Source organism: Thamnophis sirtalis, unplaced genomic scaffold (assembly GCF_051295495.1).
Source record: "Thamnophis sirtalis isolate CommonGarterSnake01/CBP01778 unplaced genomic scaffold, rThaSir2_p1.2 scaffold_2, whole genome shotgun sequence".
NCBI classification, from domain to species: domain Eukaryota; kingdom Metazoa; phylum Chordata; class Lepidosauria; order Squamata; family Natricidae; genus Thamnophis; species Thamnophis sirtalis.
The window spans coordinates 15,470,298-15,492,055 of NW_028261382.1; the positions used below are offsets into that span (position 1 = coordinate 15,470,298).

Below are 21,758 nucleotides of genomic sequence, written 5' to 3' on the forward strand. Positions count from 1 at the left end.
ACAGTGCTGCAGCTGCAGATCGTAGCATGCAATTGTGGGAAAAGATACAGCTGCTTTAAGAAGTTGTTGATAGGCACTAAGAGAGTGGGTAGGGAGGACAGTTTGTATATTCAGATACAGCAGGCAGGAATAATGACTACATCATCCTGAGGTCTGATCCAGCTGCTTCTACTATATTCTGAAAATACCTTCACTTAGAAAGGCACTCTAAAGAGGTTTCCGTCCAGGCTTCCCATTGAAAATCACTACCTCTTGGCTGCTTTCCAGTCTCCTAAAGGCTGATTCCTTTTTAATTAATTACTCATACTTGTATTTGTACAACCCAAAGAGGCAGTCCCGGAACCAGCAAAATCTGGGGGCTGGGAAGGGGACAGAATGTATCTGCCTTCAGTGTGGAAGGGATTGCCACTCCCAAATTGGACTTTTTAGCCACATCAGATGCTGCGTTAGTACCACTTTCCAGAGCACGATACCATCATCTTTTGAGACTGAAGGATGCCAAAACCCCACTAATGTTCCTGCTTCCTATCCCCCCCACCCCCCAAAAAAACCCCATAAATCTACAATGTGGATTGGGCCGAGAATGAGGGAGTGGCCACAAAGTCAGTCACTCCACCGGCTTCATGCTAAAGAGAAGAATAGTCATTGTGGCCTCTGGTTCTAGTCCAGCATTTTAATCATTAAGCTAAACTGGCTCTCAACTTTTAATGGACACCCTTACTTCAGGCAAATAGCAGCTATAGGTAGTCCTCGACTTGCGACCACAATTGAGACCAAAATTTCTGTTACCGAGAGAGTTGTTAAGTGAGTTTTGCCCCATTTGTCAACCTTTCCTTGCCACAGTTGTTAAGTGAATCACTTCAGTTGTTATGTTAGTAACACAGTTAAGTGAAACCAGCTTCCCCCCAATTGACTTTATTTGGCAGAAGGTCGCAAAAGGGGATCGAAAGACGCCGGGACACTGCAACCGTCATAAATATGAGTCAGTAGCCAAGCCCACAACTTAGCCAAGCCCACAACTTTTGATCACATGACGACGGGGATGCTGCAATGGTCGTAAATGGGCAAGACACTTCTTTCAGTGCTGTTTTAAGTTCAAACAGTCACTAAATATATAGTTGTAAATCAAGGACTATCTAAAGGAGGAGAGATTCAACCTGGAAATAAGGGGAAAGTTTCTGACAGTGAGAACAATCAACCGATGGAACAGAAGTTGTGGAAGCTTCATCACTGGAGACTTTCAAAAAGGGATTGGACTGCCATTTGTCAGAAATGGTGTGGGGTCTCCTGCTTGGGTGGATGGGGGTTGGACTAAATGACCTACAAGGTCCCTTCCAATTCTGTTAATCTGTCATCTGTAAACTATACTGTAAATAGGGGATAGGTTTAATCAGAAAACTACTATTAACCACAGGAAAGAGTATGATCTTCATCAGAAATAAGTTTAGAATGGTTTTTTTAAAAAAATATTCTCCAAAAGCAAAGGAGCTACATTAAGCATGAATATTACTGCATTTTGACTCTTTGCCAACAAAGTTGGCAAAAAGCCATCAACAAAAAAAAATGTTTAACCTACAATCCAAGAATGGACATTGAAAGTCACAAACTTAGCCGAGATGGCTAAAATATCGGCATATCTTAAAGATCACTCAAATAAGAGATATAAACGAGACTGGAAAAAATGGATTGACTATATACAAAATAAATACGGGACCAAGAAATTCCAGTTAGCCTATGCTTAAGATCAGAAATGATTTAAATTGTTTAAAGTTAGTTCAGTAAGAAGAAGCTAAGCTCAATGCAGAATGTCATTAATTTCTTTATTTCTTTTTCTTTTTTTTCAATAAATTTTAGACTGTGTTTGTTAAAAATCCATACCGTGTACGGGTTCTGGGAAGCCGGGGGGGGGGGGGGGGAAGGAGGGGTGGTAGGGGGGGTGGAGGGAGGGAGGGGCACAAAGACAAAAAAAAATTGTACTTCAATGTTTTAATGATTGACGAATGATAAAATATTTGTGTTTTAAAAGAAATAAAACCTTTGATGCAAGAGGTAAAAAGAAAAAAAAGAAAAAAAATGTTTAACCTATAGCAGGGTTTCTATAAATTAGACCACGAAGCAAGAACTGGAGGATGAGGAGGAAAGTGCCTATAAACTCAGATATATTTCTGGTAGCCAAACTGTAATTAAATATAGCATCTGAATTAGGCTTTCATGACTTCTCTCCAGTTTATAGATTCAGGTTAATTTTACCTAGTGGACATAAGATAAGAAACTCAGCAGAGGAGATAGCAGGTACAACTTACCCACGGGGATATTCTTGCCTTGGATTTTATCTGCCCATCCAGCATAGTATCTCAGGGTATTTATGCAACCTTCAAGGTCAACAAAGAACGCTTGGAGGAACGGTTTCCCAGTGTCCAAAGTTTCCAGGGTCTGAAAGCAAAAAAAAAAAAAAAGAAAGAAAGAAAAGAAAGAAAGAACATTGCATTTGAAGTTTACACTTCGAGCCAATCTCTACTGGGAAAAATATTTTCCCAACCAAATCTTCAGTGGAAACAATGAGATGGCAAGAATCAGTTGGTCAACCAAGTTAGTTGGAGGGACCCTATCTGCAAAACCTTTCCTGTCCTCTCAAAGTCTTCCTGGAGGGACAATCAATCCCAGTTGTGTTGGTTTTGCGCAAGAGTCCTGAATGGGAAACCTTGGAGATTACAATTGATTGAGGTGCTGAATGTTCCCCATGCATGCTTTCTATTACCAGTAGAAGAAAATATATTGTGTGTGGTTCAGGATCGAACTATGGAATCCTCGGTGCTTTCTGAGTTTGGCTACTTGCTGGCAGATATTTTATAGAAATAAAGCCATATTGACACACCATTCAAACAAGACAGTAAAAAGCTAAGAAGGAAACAAAAATGATCAAAACACACCCCCTGCAGCAGCCAACACCCAGATAAGCAGGGATTAACACCAGACAAACAACCCAGCAAAAGCAAAACAAAAAGAACATAGTTAAGGAACTACTGAGGAGAAAACCACAATTCCACCAGAGTGGCAAGGTAAACTACTATATATAAACAGGGATTAAACCCCACACTCATGAGTATTAGTGGGGTTATGAAGTCAAGTAATGAAACATCTGTGAACAACCAGAGAGCACCAAGGAATGTACATGTTTTCTGTTAATTGGTTTCCTCCACATTGGTCTGCAAAACTGAAGATGAAAGTCTATGGAGATTCTCAGTCATCCAGGTCATGGTTGTCCCAAAGGTGCTTTTTTCAAGAGGCAACTGGTTTTTCTTTGAAGACATTTCGCTTCTCATCCAAGAAGCTTCTTCAGCTCTGACTGATGACCCACCACCATCCAGTCAGAGCTGAAGAAGCTTCTTGGATGAAAAATGAAACGTCTTCAAAGAAAAACCAGAGAGTCCAGTTACCTCTTGAAAAAGCAATTTTGGGACTGAAGATGAAATTTAGGGCAATAACAAGGACCTTCTGTAGATTTTACTGGGTCTCTTCTTTATGGCAAGAAAGGCACAGCCAGATTCTACACCTACCTTTATCAATTCCCCACCCTGATTATTACTAAATTTTGCCAATGGAACAAAGAAGTGTAATCTTCCAGCCTCTTTTCAATTCCCTTTTTCTTCTACGTAAATAGCACCATGCAGAGGTGATATTCTGTCAGTTCGCCTTGGTTTGGGCAGTAGGAGGCTCCACTCACCAATCCAGACGTCATCACAGATGCTCTGCACATGCACAGAAGCGCCACGCACGAGTGAAGCGAGTGCACGCACATGCACGCTCCCAGTTCCAAACCGGTAGCGAAGGTAAGAGAAAACTATTACGGGCACCATGGATTAATAGGTCAAAAATAGAGCAAGAAGCTCAAGGTTAAATGTGATACCCCAACCCTTCTTGGTTGATTCTTCACACCCTGGTGATGCACCAGCTTCACTTACTGCCAACACCTCTCTGTCTCGCTCAATCAGGTCGGCCAATTTATTTAGAAGTCTTCCGCGACTGGCTGCATCCATTTGTCTCCAGACAGATCCACTTTGGAAAGCTGTTTTTGCTGCTTCAACCGCTTTATCGATATCGGGCTACAGGTAAAGGTAAGAAAGGAGAGAGGAAAACATCAGGTGATTAATACCACAGGAATACAGTCGGGTACAATTTTCCCTGGAGGGAGAAACCCTGAACATATAAGAGGAAAAGTCAAGTATGCTCAACAGTCAATGATCACAAGAATGATCAGATTTCTATTCTTTCTTTGGGAAACAGAGTAATGGCTTCTGGTGTCAATGGTACAACAAAGCAACATTCACAAATACTTGTTTAAAAGAAAGTCTGGGCAACAAGGAGAATGTTGGTTAGAAAGAATACAATCGCCATTTGCAACTCTCTCAGTTGGCTTTCAACAAGCAAACAGGGGAAGTTGGATTTGCTTAGCAGCCATAGGATTTGCTGAACAACTGTAGCGACAAGGTTGTGAAATCAGGCAGAACTCACTTAACGATGGCCTTGCTTGGAAGCATAAATTCTTCTCCTAATTGAGGTCATAAGTCAGGGGCTACTTGTAAAGCCACAATGCTACCTTGGGCTTAGAGCTTTCTGCAAACCAAAGTGAGGCTCAGGGTTAGATCTTACCTTAGCTGCTACAATCTGTTCAAACTATGGTTTTAAAATGCTTAGAATCTGGCAACGGTGCCCATTTTGCTAGAATGGAATGGAATGGAAGAGAAGAGAGGAAAGAGGAGAAGAGAAGAAAAAAGAAAGAATAGAAGAGAGAAGGGAGAATAGAGTAGAGTAGAGCAGAAGATAAGAGAATGGAGGGGAGAGGAGAGGTTGGAAGGGATCTTGGAGGTCTTCCAGTCCAACCCACTGCTTAGGCAGGAAACCCTATACCATTTCAGACAAATAGTTGTCCAATCTTATCTTTAAAACTTCCAGTGTTGGAGCATTCACAACTTCTGGAAGCAAGTCATTCCACTGATTAATTGTTTTAACTAACAAGAAATTTCTTCTTAGTTCTAGGTTGCTTCTTTTCTTGATTAGACTATTAGATTGAATTCCAGCCCCATAGATTCAACCCCCAAGCCCAATGAACACTATGATGTGATACTTGACTTTCTCAAATAATAATTAAAAGGAGCACCCTTTTATTGCTACGTATACCAGGGTCTAGTAGAGCAATAACAATAGCACTTAGACTTATATACCGCTTCACAGTGCTTTACAGCCCTCTCTAAGTAGTTTACAGAGTCAGCCTCTTGCCCCTAATCATCTGGCTCCTGATTTTAATGAACTGAGAAAGATGGAAGGCTGAGTCAACCTTGAACCAGTAAGGATCGAACTGCTGGCAGCTGGCAGTCAGCAAAAGTAGCATGCAGTACTGCATGCTAACCACTGCGCCACCACAGCTTTTACTATTTAATATTTTACTTTCTATATTAGGACAGAGGCATGAATTCAGGTTACACAATTCTCTGAGAACCTCCACCATGTGATCGGAGATACGCACATTTATTTACGCAAGTGGAAATGCTTGGCTGAAGCTTTTCCAATGGAAAGGTCAATCCAGGCTCACGTAAACTCTTTCAGTTACAAGAATATTGAGAACAAGGAAATTCAATGGGCAAGGCTGAAATTCCAATCTGAATCCACCCAATGCTTAATCAGTATTGCGTTACAGAGATTTTGCAAGACAAAGGCATAAAGTGCAGCTAAAATTTAAGGCCAGGAAGAAAGAAGAATTAAATCCCTTCCAATTGTTATCCATCACAAGGCAACGAATGATGCATGCGTTCAAGATAGGGAAAATATCTTTCAGTAGATGTTTTCAAATAACTCCATGCTCCAGTCTAGGATTATCCAACCCATTTGTAACACCAGCACACCAGTCACAATTAAACATCTCATCTACATAGAGTAAACCAGAGGTGGTATTCAGCAGGTTCTGACCAGTTTTTGGAGAACTGGTAGGGGAAATCTTGAGTAGTTCGGAGAACCGGCAAATACCACTTCTGACTGGCCCTGCCCCCATCTAGTCTCTGCCTCCCAAGTCCCAGCTGATCGGGAGGAAATGGGGATTTTGCAGTAGCCTTCCTCTGCCATGCCCACCAAGCCAAACCCACCAAGCCACACCCAAAGAACCGGTAGTAAAAAAATTGAATCCCATCACTGAATGTGATATAGTCATATAAAATCCCACCCTAGTTATTTCAGATTTTGATCCAGGAATATGTGTGTGTGTGTGTGTGTGTGTGTGTGTGTGTGTGTTGCATTTGTGCTGATAAATAAATAAAGGGAGACTAGTATAGATCTATTTCAAGCTATTTACCTCTCATCAGCTAGCCATACCCTTACTGGGAATTGAACCCAGGGTATGGCTAGCTGATGAGAGCTAAATAGCTTGAAATAGATCTATACTAGTCTCCCTTTATTTATTTATCAGCACAAATGCAACACAAATGTAACAAAGGCAACAGTAAAAATAATAGCTTTCTGTCGTGATGGTCTCTTGTGACGAGCCGATAGACAGAGAAAGGAAGCAGTATGCTTCCCCCCATATTTGGGCATACCAGGGGTTGTAACACAATACATATATATATATATATATATATATATATATATATATATATATATATATATATATATATATATATATATATATATATATATATATATATATATATATATATATATATATATATATATATATATATAGTTATGTGGATTGTATTCCAATATACAGTACTTTCTTTGCATCACAAATACTAAGGGTCCCATATGAAGCTGTGTTGGATTGGACCATTGAAGCATCATCAGAACTATCTGCAAACCATCAGACCTAGTTAAATAATAGTTTTAGACCAATGTCAAATATTTAATCCGGCAAGATGTCCAGTTGGAATAACCCATCCCTATATCATGGGGGAGGGACACCATGGCTCAGTGGCTAAGACGCTGAGCTTGTTGATCTGAAAGGTTAGCAGTTAGGTGGTTCGAATCCCTAGCATTGCCTAACGGAGTGAGCTCCCGTTACTTGTCCCAGCTTCTGCCAACCTAGGAGTTTGAAAGCATGTAAAAATGCAAGTGGAAAAAATAGGGACCACTTTGGTGGGAAGATAACAGCATTCTGTGTACCTTCGGCATTTAGTCATACCGGCCACATGACCACATGTGCTGGCTCTTCGGCTTTGAAACAGAGATGAGCACCGCCCCCTAGAGTCGGGAATGACTAGCACATATGTGTGAGGGGAACCTTTACCTTTATATCACGGGGAGAATGTGACCCACTCTATATGGCATAAAATGAAAGTGTGGTAACAAACCTGGAGCCATTGATTGCTTTGTTCTGTTTAAGCTTTGCAGATTTTGAGATCTTGGGCAGGATGGCTTAAAACCAACCAGCTGTGCCTTATTCAATAAAACATGGGTGAGGCACAATGAATGTAATTTTATTTAAAAAATGCATACAAAAATCTCAAGCAGCAGACAGCCAAGAGATGGTAATGCTAAGCTGGCAGCCTTGTTTTAGCTTTCTCTGTTATGGTCCTTCAAGTCCATTCTGGGCCCCAGAAATATTTCAGAAGTGTGGTAAGTTGACCATTAGCACCTTCCAGGATGTTTTCTGACATCCCAGATTAGAGCTAAGAGTATGTGACCGCCCTAAAATTACCCATCTGGCTTTTTGTGTCTAATGGAGAACTAGAACTCGGGGCTAAAAAGAGCCCGTGCTGGCACAGTGGTTAGAATGCAATATTGCAGGCTAATTCTGCCTAGTACAAGCAGTTCGGTTCTCACCAACTCAAGGTTGAGTTCAGCCTTTTATCTTCTGGATTTGTGGATACAGCCCTTCTGGATTTCTGACCAGTTTGATGGAGAAACCAAATTGTAAATGGTCCACAAAATGGAATAACACTGAAACCTCCCAAGAAGTCTTCGAAAACCATTAGGTTTCTACTGTCAATCCAACCTGAGGGTCAACCACCTTGGGGACTAGGTTGAGAAATGGGACCTCCGGGTTTGGAAAACAGGGAAAAGAGGTGAGTAAAATGAGGACCCAGATTGTTGGGGGCAATAGGCTGACTCTGTAAACCACTTAGAGAGGGCTGTTAAGAACTGTGAAGTGGTATATAAGTCTAAGTGCTAGTGCTAGCGCTATCTTAGTCCAGCAGCTTTAATCACAACACCAAGCTGACTCTCTTCTTTTTGTTATCCAATGGGGAAGCATTGGGAAAACTACAGTTAAGAGTTTTCTGTAGCCTTCTCAATTCTCCTCCAGAGAACAAGTTCTTCTACACCAAATTGTGACTGAATCATATACTGTTTCAATGAAATTTAGTTAAAAGTTTGCTTATAGATTGAGATCAGCATGCACCGATATTCTCCTCCCTTTTGTAATGACCAATGGCACAAATTATACATAGCCGCAACGCTAAAATGTCTGCCCTAAAATTACCCAGATGGGTTTTGTGGAACCTTGGAGAACTAAAACACAGGACCCTCTGCTCTTAGTCCAGCAGCCTTAACCAGTACACCCAACTGGCTCTCTCTAACTGTAGTTTTCCCAATTCTTCCCCATTAGACAAAAAAAAGAATGGGAGACATCACATGACTCCTTTTCTTCTATACCAAGTTACGGCTGAATCATATAAAGGTAAAGTTTTCCCTCACACATACGTGCTAGTCGTTCCCGACTCTAGGGGGTATTGCTCATTTCCATTTCAAAGCCGAAGAGCCGGCGCTGTCGAAAGAAGTCTCTGTGGTCATGTGGTCAGCATGACTCAATGCCAAAGGTGCACAGAACGCTGTTACCTTCCCACCAAAAGGTGATTTCTATTTTTTCTACTTTCATTTTTAGATGCTTGCGAACTATGAGGCTGGCAGAAGTTGGGACAAGTAACAGGAGCTCACTCTGTTATGCGGAGCTAGGGATTCGAACCACCGAGCTACCCACCTTTCTGATCGAGAAGCTCAGCGTCTTAGCCACTGAGCCACCGCTGTCCCTTTTGGGCTGAATCATATACTTCAGTTCAGCTAAAGGTTTGCTTATGGATCAAAATCAGCACAATATTAGGCTACTAGGCTCGAAATTCTTGGTTTGGATCACTTCGAATCGCGTCGCTTGTGGTTAGACTTAGGTACTGCATACAAAATTGTACATAGTAATGTTTTAACCTGTAAATGACCTTTTCTGTTTCAATCGCAATAACATGCATGCGAACCACCGCTTCAAGGTGCTAGTCGTCACTTATAAAGCCCTTCATGGTATTGGACCTGGGTACTTGAGAGACCGTCTGCTGCCAATTACCTCCCAAAGACCCATTAGATCACACAGATTAGGCCTCCTCCAGGTTCCGTCTACCGGCCAATGTCATCTGGCTATTACCCGGGGGAGGGCCTTCTCTGTGGCGGCTCCGGCCCTTTGGAACGAGTTCCCCGCAGAGATTCGGACCCTCACCTCTCTCCAGGCCTTCCGAAAAGCCGTTAAAACCTGGCTGTGTCGGCAGGCCAGGGGTCGATGAGTTCCCTTCCCCTCTTGAATCGTGTGGCTGTTGGTTGTTTTAAATTCCCTTGTACTTTTTTGTTGTAGTTCTTTGTGTTTCCCTTCCCCTCCCTTGGGTTTGTGCGCCGCCCTGAGTCCTGCAGGGAATAGGGCGGCATATAAATAAAATGAACCTTGAACCTTGAACCTTTAAACTCAATGTAAATCATTCTAAACTTGACTGTAAAAAATATGATTTCTGTAATAGAGTTGTCAAAGTCTGGAATTCCCTACCTGATTCAGTTGTCTCAGCTACACATTTTCACAGTTTTAGCCACAAATTGAGTTCCGTGAACCTCACTTCATGCTTAAAGAGGTCCATAGAATGCATAAGCACATTAATGTAACAATTGGCCCTTTCATTGTATTTTTATATTATTCCTGTTGTTTTTGCTTGAGAAATTATAATAAACAAAGAAAAATAAATATTCTTCTCCCTTCCTTAATGACAGATGCCACATGGTGCATACCCCAACCCTCCCTGCTGATGTTATCTTTATTTATTTTTTTGCCAGAGTTGTGTGTTCCAATCTAATGGTACTGCACTTCTTATGGGTAGGGACACTTTAAAGTTATAAAACCAGTTTTGTAACATTTTTCCTCCCCACGGCTGAGACAAGGGGAGAGATCTTCGAGCAGGAAACTCACCTTTATCCTCTATTTCCTTTTGATGGCAAGTGAAGCTGGCCAAGTTTTGAATCTATTTTAAAACCTTGGGTAACATTTATTATTATTATTATTATTATTATTATTATTATTATTATTATTATTATTATTATTCGCAACAACAGAATTGTATCAGAGCAGCCAGTTGTTTCGCCGGATTTGGCATTGATTACTAGTTGGGCCCCACCCAGGGGCCTAGGACGTCGTAATGTATTTTTGTAATATGCGTGCAGATCCAAGCAGTGCAGCTTTTTGCATTTGACTGATGGTGATTTTCTCAATTTTTAACTGTTTTAAATGTAATTCCAGTGCTTTTGGAATAGCACCCAGTGTGCCGATTACCACTGGAATTACCACTGCTGGTTTGTGCCATAATCGTTGAATTTTGATTTTTAAGTCCCAGTATTTCGCGATTTTTTCATATTCCTTCTCATCGACCCTGCTATCACCTGGTATTGCGATGTCTATTATTGTAACCTTATTTTTCTCAACCAGTGTGATGTCTGGTGTACTATGCGCCAGTATTTTGTCCGTTTGTATGCGAAAATCCCACAAGATCTTGACCATCTGATTTTTGGTGACTTTTTCAGGCTGATGTTCCCACCAGTTTGTTGCTGTTTTAATATTATAATTTTTGCACAAATTTCAATGGGTCATTTGTGCTACTGAATTGTGCCGCAATTTATAATCAGTCTGCGCGATTTTTTTTACAGCAGCTGAGTATGTGATCAACAGTTTCATCAGCTTCTTTGCAAAGTCTGCATTTGGCATCATCAGAGGATTTTTCGATTTTGGCCTTAATGGCATTTGTGCGGATACCTTGTTGTTGTTGTTGTTGTTGTTGTTATTATTATTATTAAAACAAGAGCCCTGCATGGCCCCAATGACAATTTACAACTTTCGCGAAAGGAAGCTGAAATAATAAAATAATTGTGCTTTTTTCAATATACCAGCTATGAATGTGTCTGCTAGAAATGAACCTGGGGAGATTTGTGATCTATTGATTATTTTTCCCTAAATGTAAGACTCTGCTTGGATCATTTTGGATTGGGATGGCCACATTACAGATTCTTTAAAAAAAGAGAGAGAGAGAGAGAGAATCTGACCTGGGCACTCACATTGCAGCCCTGGTCAAAAGGACTCAGCAGAGATTATACTACCTGAAACTTGTCAGGAAACAACAACCGAATGGAAAAATGCTGGTGACCTTCTATCGCTGCACCATAGAGAGTATTCAGGGGTGGGTTTCAACCGGTTCATGGCGGTCCCTGCGAACCGGTTGGTCGGCGAACCCGGAAGTAAGTAACTTCCGGGAACGGCGACTGGCCCACCCGCCCACCCGCGCTCCTTACCCGGTTTTGACGAGTTCTGCGCTTCCACGCATGCGCAGGATGCATACAGCGCCTGCGCGATCCTCCAGGAGCAGCTGGAGCATCGCACAGACGCTAGGACGCATGCATGCGCCGCGCGCGTGCACGAGGACGCCGCCGGCCCCGTTCCAACCGAACCGGTTGGAACGGGGCGAGAAACCCACCCCTGAGAGTATTGTAACTTACTGCACCTGTGTGTGGTTCGCCAACTGCAGAGTGGCAGAGAGGACAGCGCTCCAGAAAGTCGACATCATTGCCCAGAGGATCATGGGTTACCCTTTCCCCTCTTTGGGGAGCTTTATAGCTCCCACTGCCTTAAGAAAGTTCAAAATATTCTTAAAGATCCATCTCATCCTGGGCACCTTTTTTTTTTTAACTATTACCATCTGGCAGACGGTACAGGATAATAAAAACAAGGACAAATAGGCTAAAAAACAGCTTCTATCCCAGGGCAGTAACTATGTTGAATTCTACTGTATAGTGCAATATTAATGCAATAGCAGCAGTTTTCGATTCAATCGCATAGAATGTGAAGGATGGGGGGTTTGTGTTTTTATTTTTATAGTTATAACATACACTGAAGATGGCATTTAATTTTGTTGTACGAGGTGCAATGACAAAAAAAGTAAACTAAACTAAACTAAACTAAACAGTGCTGCATTAATTCAAGCATGTTCCATGGAACTGGTTTCTCCAGCCCAACGCAGTTCCAGACTAGAATTCACACAATCCAAAATATGGCAAATGGGCTTGATGGCAGATTTAGTCTAAGAGAAAGGTTGGGTACAAGTGCAACAGGAATGTTCGTGCATCTAGATGTGTGAAATTTACAGACACAATGGATTGGCAAAAGCAAAAGAATTCAGTTCAAGAAAGAAGAAAGAACTAACCTAGAATTGAGTTCAAGAAAGAAACCAATCAAGGGAAGTATCAACCTAGCAATTTCCTAACAGAACGATTGTTCAGTGGAACAGAAGTTGCCTTCAGAGAGAATGTGGGTGCTCCATCACTGGAGGTTTTTAAGAAAAGATTGGACAGCCATTTGTCTGAAATAGCAATAGCACTTAGACTTATATACCTCTTCACAGTGCTTTTACAGCCCTCTCTAGGTGGTTTACAGAGTCAGCATATTGCCCCCAACAATCTGGGTCCACATTTTATCCACCTCAGAAGGATGGAAGGCTGAGTCAACCTTGAGCCTGGTGAGATTTGATCTGCCAAATTGCAGGCAGCCGGCAGTAGTAGCCTGCAGTACTGCCTTCTAACCACTGCGCCACCACGGCTCTGGTATAGAGTCTCCTGTTTGAGCAGGGAGTTGGACTACTAGAAGACCTTCAAAGTCCCTTCCAACTCTATTGTAGTGTTATATTGCATCTGTTGTGGGCTCTACTTTGCAAATTGTTGTGGCCCGCCAGTGGCTAGTGGCGTTGGCAGCAGCTTCGGACAGTGAGGAGGTTGGGGAGGAACATGGGCCGGTCCTGGAGTCTGCGGAAGCCTCTGATGAGGGCTCTGCATCGGAAGCAGAAATGAGGCCAGGGCCATCTGACAGTTATCAGCTGCCTTCAGAGTCAGACATCAGCTGGAGCCTATTCCCAGTGTGAGATGTGCAGAGCTGCCAGAAGAAGGAAACAGCTAAGGAACAAGGGTCGACTTGGGACTAAGGCCACAGGTGGACAGTGAATGGGCCCTCCCAGAGGAAACAAAAGAGGAGCAAAAGGGGAGTGGAGTTTGCAGGAGACAATTAGTTCATTCCTGCATTCTTGCCAAGTATAGCAGCATCTGAAAGATATCGGCCTGGCCACTCTCCAAGCCTGATAAAGGTTGGCATTTGTGAACCATCTTGAAAGACTGTGGCCCAGGACTTTGCTGGATGGGAATTCACTATAAATTAAATAAAAGGGGTTTGTCAGGTGAGGACTTGGCTTCGTGCTGCTGGGGAAGCCTAGGTCAGAACACAAATCCCAAAATGAGCTTGTAAGACTTCTAATGGGGACACCGCTGGCAGAAAGGAGCAAATAAGTCTCCAAGAACTCATCTTACCGGTCAAAATACTTTACAACCCATTTGGGCGGAGGGGGAGAAAAGCAATTACGTTTGGGTATTCTAGCAGGAGACACACAGAGCTCTCTCTCACACACACACAACCCTCGGGGCTCAGGATTTGCAGCCAGAGACAAAGAGAGATCATCTGTTTTTACTCTAATGATGGCTTGGGCAGCAATGGAGCCAGCTAACATAATCACCCCATAGAGGGCAAAGCCACCTCAGAGTTACAGCAGTTTTAAAATGAGCTCACGTCTCTTCAATTACAGGATTATGGCTTTTCATAATTCCATGCCAAGCCCTGGATTGAAATGCACAAAGTTAAAGGGACTGAAGATGAAGGAAGAGAGGGCTGCAACAGATGGGTGGGGGAAGAGAAACAATAGGCAGATAAAAAGTATCATTTAAAAAAAAGACACCTAAATTGTTGTTAGTCGCGAAGTCATGTCTGACTGATTGCAACCCCATGGACAATGTTCCTCCATGCCTTCCTGTCCTCTACCATCCCCTGAAGCCCATTTACGTTCACGCCGACTGCTTCGGTGACTCCATCCATCCACCTCATTCTCTGTCATCCCATTCTTCTTTTGCCCTCAATCTTTCCCAGCATGAGGCTCTTCTCCAGTGAGTCCTTCCTTCTCATTAGGTGGCTAAAGTATTTGAGTTTCATCTTCAGGATCTGGCCTTCTAAAGAGTAGTCAGGGTTGATCTCCTCTAGGAATGACCGGTTTGATCGCCTTGCAGTCCAACCTGCAGAAATCCCCATGGACAGTACCGAAAGGAAAATACACATATAGGTGGCTGGATAATAAGCCATAATGTAATCGGTTTGATGTAGGTCAGCAAATGTCTCAACCAGTCTGGTGTATTATGCGCCAGTATTTTGTCCGTTTGTATGCGAAAATCCTACAAGATCTTGACCATCTGATTTTCGGTGACTTTTTCAGGCTTACGTTCCCACCAGTTTGTTGCTGTTTTAATATTATAATTTTTGCACAAATTCCAATGGATCATTTGTGCTATTGAATTGTGCCGCAATTTATAATCAGTCTGCACGATTTTTTTTTACAGCAGCTGAGTATGTGATCAATAGTTTCATCAACTTCTTTGCAAAGTCTGCATTTGGCATCATCAGATGATTTTTTGATTTTGACCTTAATGGCATTTGTGCGGATAGCTTGTTATTATTATTATTGTACCTGTACTTTGTACCTTTGGTCCTCGCGCTTATGACCATTGCAGCATTCCCATGGTCACATGATCAGAATCCAAGCACTTGGCACTTGCTCTTTGGCTATGGCTTGATTTGACATTCTGCTCATTTGGAAGCACATCTGCTTCCACAGGGGTGTGCAGGGGTGCCCATGTGTGTGGTGCATGCAGGGGGTGTGCAGGCACAGGGACCGTACACGGATTGCATTTTGGGGATTTGGGCGCACGCTTTGGGCCCCCGGTCCGGAAAAGGTTAACCATCACTGGATTAGAGTAACTAATAGACAGTCACTTCCCTGTATATACAGTATTTCCCCACCAAACATCTCCAACTTTTAGAATTTTTGCTCATTGACTAAGACAAATTAAAAACAGTTTAATTAAAGAATGTGGAAAGACAGACCTTGTCACCTTCTTCAATTTCACAGATCTTCTCAGCTGTTGAGGGGTTAAACGTAGGGAATTTTTTCCCACTTTTCGATTCGTGCCATTCATTGTTAATAAATATCTAAAGAGAGAGAAAACAAATGGATCAAAAGAAGCATTGATAAGACTACTGTATCCCTAGTTTGGGTTGTCTGCTTTGTTGCCTGAATCTATATATATAAAAGAGAATTACTGCTCTTGCATCATCACGAAATCTCCAGAACTGTGAAACCTACAAACTTGAAATTTGGCACGTATATTTCTCTTGGCTTCTAGGTGCTCACTAAGCAAGGATTTTTCTAAATGACCATTGGATCATTAGCATTTCTTATAGTATTATTAACATGTTTTGATGCTAAGGAGTTAGATGTTCTACTCCCCCTCCCCACTTGAAAAGAACTCTGTTCGAACTGCCACTTGGGCATGGGCGTTGCCAGCATATGACTCATCCGGCCTGCAGGCTGGGAGTTTAGACATTCTGCTCCCCCTCCCCACCTGACAAATGCTCTGATGCTAAGACGTTAGACTGGGGGAGAGAAGGTGATAAGATAGGAGAGGTCTCTGTGGGGCAAGCCTGAGGGAGAGAAGGGGAGAGGAGATGCTAATCATAACTACTCATTTATTTTCAAGCTGTAAGTGTTAATTTATCAAGCCTAATCACATAGTTTGGTAGCAGAGCACTGCTATCCATTTAGTAGCGCTAATATTTATCATATTCAGGAGCAGTGTATTATATTCATCCCATCAAAATAAGACACAGGTTTGCTGTAACGGTGAGATTCAGGCACTTACTTCCCAATGGACACCCTAGAATACGGAGGAGTTCAGAAACAAGGTGGGTTAAAATAGTGAAACTTCCAGCCATCAGCTGCATATTACAGTGGGAAAGAGTAATAATGGATGTGGCAAACACGCCAATATTTATTGATGCAGTTCCAACAGGAAAAGTAAATCACACTGAAGTCCAGGAGGCCAATTCCATATCCATGAAAGCAGGAGAATCAAATTCCAAGGGATTTACTCTGTTATTTCGCTGCGATGGATATCACTGCTCAGTTAATGTAATATGGATTTGCCCCCTTCCATTGGTACAGCAATTAAGACACTGGGCTTAAAAGCCAACAGCCCAGACTCGAGACCCAAGCACCACACAATGAGCGAGCTCCCATCACTTGCCTTAGCAGTTTGAAAGCATGCAAATGCGAGTAGAAAAATAGGTACCACTTTGGTAGGAAGGCAACAGTGCTCCATGACATCATGCTGGCCTCATGACAATGGAAATGTCTTCTGACAGTACTGGCACAATGGCCTTGAAACAGAGATGACCACTGCCTCCGATAAACGGCAACGACTAGCAGAGTAAAACCCACAGGGATTCCTTTATCTTTTTTCTAACCCTTCCATTAGTTATAGCTCTTTACAATAAATGGGCAAATAGAAAAAAGAAATAAAGAAGACAATGGGGACATTAAACAGAGCAAGGAAGGGGCCTAAAAAGGAAGAAAGAATACCATTTTCCATCTACCTAAAAACCAAAGAACTACCGTATTTTTCGGAGTATAAGACACGTTTTTCTCCCCTAAAAGAGGGTGAAAATTTGGGTGCGTCTTATACACTGAATGTAGTCCCACCCACCTGCCAGCCCCCACCCTTTGGCCTCTGTCTCCCAGCCATTTGATTCCTTAAAGCAAACATTGTGTTTCAATTTCAGCTTCAGCACAGCTTGATTAGCAAAAGCAGCTGATTGTTGGTTGGATCGGCCTCGTGACCATCAGTTGTTTCAGGCTGCAGGGATTGCCATTGCTTATTGCTGCCTCCACGTGCCTCGTTTTTAGCCTCTGTGTGCCCCATTTTCCACCCATTCCGATCCCTGCCGCCCAGAATGGGAGGAAGCTTCCATAACTTCCAAAGGGAACTTCTGTTCCATTGATTGATTGTTCTCACTGTCACAAAGTTCCTCCTTATTTCTAGGTTCAATCTCTCCTTGTTCAGTTTCCATTCATTATTCCTTGTCTGGCCTTCAGGTGCCTTGGAAAATAGCTTGACCCACTCTCCTCTGTGGCAGTCTCTCAAATATTGGAACACTGCTATCATATCTCGCCTGGTCCTTCTCTTCACTAGATGAGGTGTTATTGCAGAATAAGAAGCAAAGGATGAAAACTAATCAAGGAGAGAACCAAACTAGAATTAAAGAGAAATTTCCTAATGTGGTTCCAGAAGTTATGGGTGCTCCAACACTGGAGGTTTTAAAGAAGAGATTGGACAGCCATTTGTCTGAAATGGTATAGAGCTTCCTGCTTGAAAAGGGGGTTGGACTAGAAGACCTCCAAGGTCCCTTCCAACTCTGTTATTCTGATGGATCTCAATTCATTTAGACCACTGCGTAAGAATCATGGATTCGCTCTCTTTTCCTGTTCCTTTTGCATTAATTAGCATGCCAAAAAAGCTCTGTTTGGCTTTTCCAGCATTTCTACTTCTCCAATATTAATTGGAATTAGATGCTAACTTTCATCAAGATTCTACTGGGATTATAATGATATGTCTGTTACATCTACATTTTGCAATCTTGGTTAAACTTAGGCAAGTTCGGTTTTGAAGTAAAATGGATAAGTAGGTAACGATAAGTAAAATTTGCTTTTGATTAAATTTGTGTTTAGCTTTTGCTTAATATTATCAATTATAATTAATATTAATATTTTATAACCCTTCCAAGAGGAAAACCAAGGGGTGACCAGGGCTGTGTTTATTTATTTGTTAAGATAAATAACAATGGAGATAATGGGCAGCCTTGCCTTGAACCCTTTTGTATTGAAAAAGTTTCAGTCACCTTACCATTCACAATCACTTTGGCTTTCTGCTTTGTGTAGATTGCCTTGAACGTATTTATAAATTTATCTCCAAAATCCATATGCCTTAATTGTGGTAACATGAATTGCCAGTTCACATTATCAAACGCCTTTTGGACGTTTAAAAACAACAGTGCCAATTGCTTTTCACTATGAGTTTCATAATATTCCAATGTATCTAATATTGTTCTCATATTATTTCTTATCTGCCTTTTGGGTAGAAAGCCATTTTGATCAGGGTGTATGAACTCCTTCAAAAAACCTTCGTGTCTTTCTGCTCCTATTGAAGTGAATATTTTATAGTCAGCATTTAGGTCTGTAGTTTTTAATTTGTGTTAAGTCTGAGTCCTGAGTTAATTTATTTGTACCCTGCCTTTTTTTACAAATTATTATTTTTACAAATAACTCAAGGTGGCGAATCTATCCGAAACACCTTTTTCCTAATAGTTTCTCCACAACAACAACTCTGTGAGGTGGATTGGAAAAAAAATTCCCTAGGGAAAAACTTTTTCAGTCATGATGTCTAACTTCAGAGGCCGATCCGGGATCCACTCGATAATCTTTTGTTGCAGGTAAAAACAAGAGATGTTCCCAGGATTTTGGATGTTATTTTTCTTAGTTTGCAATTGAGCCTGCTAATTGGTTTTAACTTGTTTTTGTGGCCTAGAAGTAGATGTAATTACTATTATTATGGCATTTGATTTGTATGTTCTGTAGCTGAAATGGCTGATGTGTTTGGAAAGTTAAAGGGCCTCTAAATCATCATGGGGAGAGTAGGGAAGCATTTGTTTTAAAGGGTGGTCTTATAATCTAAAGGAAACCTACATAAACATGTTGTGGTGGCTCAGTGGCTAAAATACTGAGCTTATTGATCAGAAAGGTCGGCAGTTTGGTGGTTCGAGTCCCTAGTGTCGCATAACAGAGTGGGCTCCTGTTACTTGTCCCAGCTTCTGCCAACCTAGCAGTTCGAAAGCATGTAAAAATGCAGGCAGAAAAAATAGGGAGAACCTTTGTTGGGAAGGAAACAGCTTTCCGGGCACCTTCAGCATTTAGTCATGCTAACCACATGACCATCTTCGGACAGCGCTGGCTCTTTGGCTTTGAAACGGAGATGAGCACCGCCCCCTAGAGTCAGGAACAACTAGCACATATGTGCGAGGGGAATCTTTACCTTTAGATAAACATGTCTGGAAAATTACAGGTTGCAGAATATAGGTAGTCTCACTTGCAGCAATTTAGAATAGAATGAATGAGCTGGAAGGGACCTTGGAGGTCTTCTAGTCCAGCCCCCTTGCTCATGCAGGAGAACTATTTATATCCATTTGTTTAGCCGCTATAGGTGATCCTCGACTTACAACCACCACCGAGCCCAAAATTTCCTGATGCTAAGTGAAGCAGTTAAGTGAATTTCGCCCCATTTTATGACCTTCCTTGACATTGTCATTAAGTGAATCGCTGCAGTGCTTAAGTTAGTAACACAGTTGTTAAGCAATCTGGCTTTCCCATTGACTTTACTCATTGGAAGGTCCCAAAAGGTGAGCCCACGATCTGAAGACACTGCAACCGTCATAAATATGAACCAGTTGCCAAGCATCACATGACCATGGGGATGCTGCCACAGTCATAAGTATGAAAAACGGTCATAACGGTTTTTTCAGTGATGTTATAACTTCAAACAGTCACTAAATGTTGTAAGTCGAGGTTCCACCTCTATTCAAAGAAACAACGGCATTGAAAAAGATGCCTTGTGACCAGTCCTCGCACTTATAACCATTGCAGCATCCCCACAGTCATGAGATCAAAATCACATGACCCCCCCACCCCCCCAGGATACTGCAACGGTGGTAGATATATGCCGTCTGACTTCTAAAGTGGTTGTAGCACTTCGTTGATCAGAACTGCAGTTCTCCGCACCGTCTGGCATTTTTCATTCTGCCATTTCTCCCACACAGCTGGTGCCCATCCTAACTTTCCTTTGTTTAGAAGCCCAACCTTAAATCTTTTTCAGATAACCCTGGTTGAGTTTGCACGATCCTTTCCGATTCATTGTATTGAGCAGATCAGAAGTTATGGAAGGGATGTGTCTTCTCTCGCTCTTTGGTTCTTAGGCAGAAACTGGACATTAATTAAACTGCAGAAAAAAACAATGGCTACCATCCTGCCTTCTATCGAAGACCTGTACACTGCACGAGTCAAAAAGAGGGCTGTGAAAATAGCTACAGACCCCTCACATCCTGGACATAAATCGTTTCAATTTCTACCCTCAAAACGACGCAATTGGGCTCTGCACACCAGAACAACTAGACACAAAGACATTTTTTTCCCCCGAATGCCATCATTCTGCTAAACAACTAATTCCCATAACACTGTCAAATAATTTACTAAGACCATATTACCTTATCTTCTCTTCCTTCGTAGTACCTTTCTCTTACCACATGACTATAACCATGTTGCTTATATCTTTACAATTTATATTGTTTGTTTCCTAGTATAATTTGATCGCTTATTAGTAACCTATGACTATCACTGTGTTCTATCTTATGATTCTTGATGAATGTATTCTATTTTATTTTTCTTTATGTATACTGAGAGCATCTGCACCAAAGACATATTCCTTGTGTGTCCAATCACACTTGGCCAATAAAGAATTCTATTCTATTCTATTCTACAAAGTTGGACATAAATCCAATGTCAGAGCCAAAATAACAGTTGCACACCACATGGAATTCTACCCGATTCTATTGACTAAAAGGTGGGTAATAATTAGAGGGTGGTTTTTTCCCCCCCTGAAAAATGTTCTGAAGGCTCTGCATTGGGGAGTCCAACTGTTTTGCAAAGCTCATAGTTTTAAAATCCCCCATTCCCAATTCAAAACTGTGTTATTATCAGAAGCCAAAGAAAGGTTTAGGGATTAGAGATCTCTCCGAAATGGAAAATATAAAAAGAAATTAATATGAAAATCTGGTAGAGGTCAGAAAACTCTAAAGATTAGCTACTCAAATTAAATTGTCAGTTCTCCCAACAGACCATAAGGTAAAAGTAAAGTTTCCCCTCGCACATACATGCTAGTCGTTCCTGACTCTAGGGGGCGGTGCCCATCTCCATTTCAAAGGTGAAGAACCAGCGCTGTCCGAAGACGTCTCCGTGGTCATGTGGCCGGCAGAACTAAACGCTGAAGGTGCACATAATGCTGTTACCTTCCCACCAAAAGTGGTCCCTATTTTTCTATTTGCATTTTACATGCTTTCGAACTGCTAGGTTGGCAGAAACTGGGACAAGTAACTGGAGCTCACTCCATTATGCAGCACTAGGGATTCAAACCACCGAACGGCCAACCTTTCTGATCGAGAAGCTCAGTGTTTTAGCCACTGAGCCACCACGTACCTCAACAGACTGTAGGAAGGTATAATTAATTTCTGAAGCTTGCATTTAATATTTCAGGCTGAAGCACACGTCCCTTTCAGTTTTAATTCAGTTAGTAGTATTTCAAATTAAGCAATCATAAAAATGTTTGCAATAAAGATAGATGTTTTAGAAATTATAAGTGTTAGTTTTAATAATAGTGTCTGTTTTGATCTCTTGGTTACTTGCACCGCGTTATTTATCTATGGGAGTTGGTCTGACCGATTTAAACACGCAAAG

General features: G+C 41.8%; 1 protein-coding gene across 1 annotated transcript in view; it reads right to left on the reverse strand.

The window, feature by feature from the left end:
• ALDH1A3 (aldehyde dehydrogenase 1 family member A3) overlaps positions 1–21,758 on the reverse strand; it is a 51,787-nt gene that overhangs the window by 22,255 nt on the left and 7,774 nt on the right. Inside the window, exons 2-4 of the mRNA XM_087704320.1 lie at positions 15,248–15,352; positions 3,963–4,103; positions 2,304–2,433 (exon numbers count right to left, since the gene is read on the reverse strand). Coding sequence (XP_087560446.1) covers positions 2,304–2,433; positions 3,963–4,103; positions 15,248–15,352 — 376 coding nt within the window. The remainder of the gene's footprint in view (positions 1–2,303; positions 2,434–3,962; positions 4,104–15,247; positions 15,353–21,758) is intronic.